Source organism: Dipodomys ordii, unplaced genomic scaffold (genome assembly GCF_000151885.1).
Source record: "Dipodomys ordii isolate 6190 unplaced genomic scaffold, Dord_2.0 Scaffold119, whole genome shotgun sequence".
Lineage (NCBI taxonomy): Eukaryota > Metazoa > Chordata > Mammalia > Rodentia > Heteromyidae > Dipodomys > Dipodomys ordii.
The window spans coordinates 5,635,592-5,642,215 of record NW_012267335.1 but is presented as its reverse complement, the minus strand read 5'-3'; the positions used below and the strand labels follow the sequence as shown (position 1 = coordinate 5,642,215).

The window sequence follows — 6,624 nt, the reverse complement described above, 5'->3', positions numbered from 1 at the left end:
GCTGCGGCCTCCTGACGCACCCCACGCACAGCCGCTGCAGCCTCCTGACACTCTCCACGCACAGCCGCTGCGACCTCCTGACACTCTCCACACACAGCTGCTGCGGCCTCCTGACACACCCCACGCACAGCCGCTGCGGCCTCCTGACACACCCCACGCACAGCCGCTGCGACCTCCTGACGCACCCCACGCACAGCCGCTGCGACCTCCTGACGCACCCCACGCACAGCCCGCTGTCCGTGCTCGGCTGACCATGCTGGACCATGTGCTTCCATGCTGACACTCCGTTTTGCAGGGCCTCCTTGTTTTTTGTTGTTTTGTTTTTGTCAGTCATGGGGCTTGAACTCTGGGCCTGGGCGCTGTCCCTCAGCTCTTCAAGTCAAGGCGAGTGCTCTACCACTTGAGCCACAGCACCACTTCCAGTTTTTTCATGGTTTATTGGAGATGAGAGTCTCACAGACTTTCTTGCCCGGGCTGGCTTTGAACCATGATTCTCAGATCTCAGCCTCCCGAGTAGCTAGGATTACAGGTGTGAGCCACCTGCCCTCCTTGTTTTCTTGTTGTTTGTGGTCTAGGCCAGGACTTGAGGCCTGTGCCCCTGATGCTCTCGCTCGCTGTAGCCCTCCACCCCTGAGCCGCGCCCCCAACCCCTCCGCTTGCGCTTGCGTCTGTAGACCCTTCAAGCACTGTCTTTGGGTGAGGTCTGGGAGGTGAGGAGGGGGGTGGCAAAGGCGGGGTCAGCTCATTGGTTGATGACTGTTCTTGATGAGTTAATAATAAAGGGGTGAAAAAGCAGCTCTGGAAAGCACTTGTGGACCTTCCCTCCCTCCCTCCTTCCCTCCTCAGCCCCTACCCCCCAGGCCCCACCCCAGAGTGCCAGGGAATCTGGGAAAGTCAGGACATTTTTCCTGGATGGAAAACAGCTGAACTCCCTCCCCGTAACAGCCCATTTTCTAGACTTACTTTTCTTGTGCTGGGATTTGAACTTCGCACCTCATACTTGGTCAGCTGGTGTTTACCACTTGAGCCCACTTCCAGCCCTACTTTTACTATTTTGGAGATATAATCTGGCAAGCTTTCTGCACAGGCTGGCCTTGAACCACCTATTACCACGCAGCTCATTTTCTAGAATTTTCAAGGTCTAGCACTTGGTGTAATTACACTGCTCAGTAATGTTCACGCATCCCACAGAGAGCCCAGTCCTGAAGTACCAGACAAATGGGGTGCAGGTTTCAATCGTGTATCACCCCACAAAGGTGGTTAGGACTGAAGACGTCTGTCATAGCCTGCCGCCGCCTCATGTAGTACTCTGAAAATGAATCAGGTTCCTGTGAAGACGGGAGGGAAAGGAGGTGGCTTTGGCAGGCCAGGTTTACAGAATATAAAATGCAGGTACAAGGTGTCAGGAGGAGGGCATTCTCCCTCGGGGGAATCGGGGTTTGTTCGAGGTGCGCTGTGGGAAGGTTACCTGGTGGTAGGTGGTAGAAGGCAGGAACCTGGCCGGCACGCAGGCTGGCTGAGCAGGCGGGTGGGCAGGCTGGCTGAGCAGGCTGGCTGTGCAGGTGGGTGGGCAGGCTGGCTGAACAGGCTGGCTGTGCAGGCGGGTGGGCAGGCTGGCTGAGCAGGCTGGCTAAGCAGGCGGGTGGGCAGGCTGGCTGAGCAGGCTGGCTAAGCAGGCGGGTGGGCAGGCTGGCTGTGCAGGCTGGCTGTGCAGGCGGGTGGGCAGGCGGGTGGGCAGGCTGGCTGAGCAGGCTGGCTGTGCAGGCGGGTGGGCAGGCGGGTGGGCAGGCTGGCTGAGCAGGCTGGCTGAGCAGGCTGGCTGAGCAGGCGGGTGAGCAGGCTGGCTGAGCAGGCGGGTGGGCAGCCGGGGCAGAGCTGGGGACGGGCAGTGGGGAGCTGGCCTGTGGGGAGCTGACCGGGCCTCTGCCTCCCCAGCCTCTCCCATGGGACACGGCACGAGCCGGCTCTACAGCGCTCTCGCCAAGACGCTGACCAGCGGCGCTGCCGCCCCGCACCCCGAGTACCTGCTGTCCCCTGACCCTGAGCACCTGGAGCCCATCGATCCCAAGGAGCTTCTGGAGGAATGCCGCGCCGTCCTGCACACCCGGCCTCCCCGGTTCCAGCGGGACTTCGTGAGCGTGAGCAGCGTGAGCAGCGAGTGCCCCAGCAGCCACCCGCCCATCAGGGTCATGCAGTGGAACATCCTCGCCCAAGGTACGCGGCCCTGGGGACAGGGGACAGGGGAGGGCAGCCGGGCATGGACAGCCGGGCGGCCTGCGGGGTGGGCAGCTCAGAGGATCGGCCTTCCACCTCCAGCTGCCAGCCCCGGCACGCGGCCCAAGGCACATTTTCAAGGGAGGTGGGGGCCTGTTTTGAGGCTAGACCTCTGCGGATCCATGTGCACACGCTGCTGCTGCGCTATTCTGTCCACCACAGCACTGTCAGATTTAAACACCATGCGCCCGTCTGTGGCGCTGCTTCGAGGAGCAGTTGAAATTTTAGGAAAAAATTTAAAAAGCAAGGACCTATTTTATGTGTTCATGTGTCAGTTTCCTGGGACAGGAGGGAACATGCCAACTTGCTGATCTCTTCCATGCTTCCAGGCAGGTGTGTGTGCATTAAGTAGGAAAGGCTGCCCGTGTATCCTGAGCAGGGTCTAGTTACGTCGTCCATTCCCACACATTTAGCTGACACAGTCTTCCAGCACACGAATAGTTGTAACATAAAGGAGGCTCGTCCCTGAGCCCACGCAGGTCGTGGATCTGCCCCGGCTGACGGCTGACCGGCTTTTTCTTTTCAGCCCTTGGAGAAGGCAAGGACAACTTCGTGCAGTGTCCGGCGGAGGCTCTCAGGTGGGAAGAAAGGAAGTGTCTTATTCTGGAGGAGATCCTGGCCTACCAGCCCGACATCCTGTGTCTGCAAGAGGTGGACCACTACTTTGACACCTTCCAGCCGCTGCTCAGCCGTCTGGGCTACCAGTGCACCTTTCTCCCCAAGCCCTGGTCGCCCTGTCTGGATGTGGAGCACAACAATGGGCCTGATGGCTGTGCCTTGTTCTTCCTCCAGAACCGGTTCAAGCTCATCAACAGTGCCAACATTAGGCTGACAGCCATGACACTGAAAACCAACCAGGTGGCCATCGCGCAGACGCTGGAGTGCAGGGAGTCTGGGCGGCAGCTGTGCGTGGCGGTCACGCACTTGAAAGCACGCACCGGCTGGGAGCGGTTCCGGTCGGCTCAGGGCTGTGACCTTCTCCAGAACCTGCAGAGCATCACGCAGGGGGCCAGGACCCCCCTCATCGTGTGCGGGGACTTCAACGCGGAGCCCACCGAGGAGGTCTACAGGCACTTCGCTTCCTCCAGCCTCAACCTGAGCAGCGCCTATAAGCTGCTCAGCGCCGACGGGCAGTCGGAGCCGCCGTACACCACCTGGAAGATCCGGACTTCGGGGGAGTGCCGCCACACCCTGGACTACATCTGGTACTCCCAGCACGCGCTCAGCGTGCGCTCCGCTCTGGACTTGCTCACCGAGGAACAGATCGGACCCAACCGGCTCCCGTCCTTCAATTACCCCTCAGACCACCTGTCCCTCGTGTGTGACTTCAGCTTTAAGGAGCCGCCTCATGGACTTCTGTAAACGGGCTGCGCACCGTTTTAACCACTCCAGTCTTTAACTGGGGTGTTGCGGGGAACCAGACAAGAAGGGGCCGGGGAGGGGTCCACCAGGCCTTTGGAGAAGACTCGGCACTCCGCCGGGCTGCCTCCCCTTCCCTTCCCTCACCTTCTCAGGCAGTGGCTGGAGGGCATTCGGGCCCATTGTGAAGCCTTTTCAGTTTGAGGATGCTGTGAAACTCAAAAGTTGCTTGAGTCCTTCATAATTAACAATGAGTATGCAGGAACAAGTTCGAGAGAGAGCGTTTCCATTATTTATTCATTTTCTTGATGTCAATAAGATATGCATGGCAATATTTATTTTTTTATATCTTCTTGTAAAACTTAAGTAAATCAGAGCATTGTGCAAAAACGTAAGACACAGACACAGTGATTTTCTTAAATCTCGGCGATGCTGTCATTTGCTGGTGTAACAGTGTCCGCAGCCCTGTCCATGAGAGCAGGCTCGGCTCCCCGATCACACACAGCCCTGGTACCTACACAGTTTCAGATTGTTTCTTAAACAGATTCCAGTTCTCCATTATTTAGTGACTGCTATGTATTTATACTTCATTAGGCTAATTTTGGTGTACATCTGTCAACTACTTGACCCCCCTATTTGTATATGGCTTCTTTCACAGTAGGGGCTGTTGACCACTTACGGCAGTGCCTAAGAAAGCGGTAAGAGACTACAGATGAAGCCTCTTCTAGACAAAGCCTACTGGCGATTCACTGTAAATAGTGAAGAGGAATAAATACGTCTTCTAAAGCTAGTGCTCCGAATGGCTTGGGTTTGGGGTTTTTTCTAATGGCACCAGGTTGGAAACATTCTCGGATGATGATTTCCTCCCCTTGCCTGACACCAAGACAAACGTGCTGCTCCTGAGCATTTGGAAACTTACAGGACTACCTCAGTCATCTGATCCTTCTCTTTGTCAAGACACTCGAAACCAAAGCTTATTAATTATTGTGAAACATTACAGCATATTCTGTGCATAAATTTACTAGATGGTAACCTATCTTTTATCTTTGCCTACATGTTTTAGACTGCAACACAAATCCTAAGGGACTCGTAATGTGGCTGCCATCTGATTCTGGTTCCCATCAATTGGTAAACCTTACAAAGCACCCAGTCAGTTGTCCATCATTTTAAAATTGCATTTGTGAGAGCGTAAGGACCGCCGCACGGCAGAGTAGGCTGCCTGGGACATTAGCCTTCACAGACCGCCCCTACCTTTGCTGGGAGGGAAGGCGGAAGGGGCATGGTCTAAAACTAATCTGGGAGCCAGAAGATTAATTCAACTTGTAGGTCGGGTCTTCAGACAACAGCGAGCTGAACTGAGTGCAGTTACTCTAAAACTGAAACCCTAATTCTGTTTCTTAAATAGGACTTAAACTTCAAACTCATTGCTGCACTGCTGATAGATGATAGTCTTTTTTCCATTAACAGTAAAACTATTTTTAATAGTTTGGGAACTATCTTGATCCTCCCAAAACAAGGGTTGACTTCATTATAGCCCTACCATTTTGAACCAAGTATGGCTTTTTCTAGGTTATTCAACTAATGTGGCTCTATTTTAAATGGCAGTCTTTGTAATAGGAAATTGGTCTCTGTTAAATGTATTTTCAATTTAAATTCTGCTCTCTAACCATCAGCATGCTCCTGTGACTAGCAGCACTGCTGGCATTGGGATCTTGCTTTCTGAAGCAGTGTCTTTGAAGGGGCAAGTCTCGCTGTGCTGTGCCTCGAGCCACCGGGTTCCCAGAGATGGTGGAGGAGCACAGGAGCAAGTGCCAAAGTACACAGGATGAGGTTTGGGGTCTCTCAGACAGTCTCAAGATTTGCCCAAACTGACCTGTCTCCACAGTCCTGGTACCCGTGAGAGGTTTGGGGTTTTTTGCTTTGTTTTGAGAGGAGAGGGTCCTGAGGATTGAATTCAGCCTCATGATTGCTAGACGGGTATTTTACCACTGGAGCCACTGTACCAGTAGGCATGGCCATTTGCAATACTTAATTATCTCAGAATACACTTTCCCGATGAACATTTCACAAACACGCAAGTTCAGATACAAGGCTCTCCTGTGGCTTCGTGGCGGTGGTTCTCAACACCGCTGTTCAGTAGCGCTGCGGATGTCTGATCCCTGCCCCAGACATTGTAATTTGAGCAGAGCGAGTGACTGGGGACGCCAGTGACACTGATGCAGGGCAGTTCGTTCCTCATGGCCTAGAACTCACACCATCTGCCTGTTGTGTGCTCTTGGGACAATGATGGGATGCGTTCATTAAAATGATGTTGATAAAGCCAATTTTCTCTAAGTTAAACATGCTGTAGTAGGGAACAGAATCTCAGAAGGTAACTTTGCTGTCAGGTTTCAGACTACTAAGCAGCAGCAGTCAGGTTTTTTTTTTTCCTTTGGTCAGCCATGGGGGCTTGAACTCAGGGTCTGGGCACTGTCCCTGAGCCTCTTTGTGTTCAAGGGTAGCACTCTACCACTGTGAGCCACAGCACCACCTCGAGTAATTAAATGGTGATGGGTTTCACGGGGCCTGTGTGCTGTCCCTCAGCTCTTAAGCTCAAGGCAAGCGTCTGTCACTTGAGCCACAGCACCACTTCCAGTTTTCTGGTGATTTACAGGAGATAAGAGTCTCACAGACTTTCCTGCCTAGACAGGCTTTGAACCACGATCCTCAGATCTCAGCCTCCTGAGTAACTAGGATGACAGGTATGAACCACCAGGCCCAGCCTGGGCTGGCTGCGTCCAGAAAGACTGCACTTGAATGTTTGGAAAGGTAGCCAGCAGTGATCATCTGTTTACTGCTGTACTTGAGCCTTTCAAAGGCCTGCACTCTCAACACAGGAGCAAATCCAATGTACTGACTCTTGCACAGGGCAGACAATCTCACCTCACCATTGGGGCTGCCTTCACGGTGCCCTCAGTCCCTACAGCCTAGAATCGATTTTAATTTGGGGGG

The 6,624-nt window shown here is 53.9% G+C and overlaps 1 protein-coding gene across 1 annotated transcript in view; it reads left to right on the top strand.

Annotated features, from left to right (window-relative positions):
• Positions 1-3,709, top strand: part of Noct (nocturnin) — a 5,332-nt gene extending 1,623 nt beyond the window's left edge. The window contains exons 2-4 of the mRNA XM_013029510.1: positions 98-235; positions 1,853-2,214; positions 2,801-3,709. Coding sequence (XP_012884964.1) covers positions 98-235; positions 1,853-2,214; positions 2,801-3,636 — 1,336 coding nt within the window. The 3' untranslated portion in view covers positions 3,637-3,709. The remainder of the gene's footprint in view (positions 1-97; positions 236-1,852; positions 2,215-2,800) is intronic.
• The last annotated feature ends 2,915 nt before the right edge of the window (positions 3,710-6,624 follow it).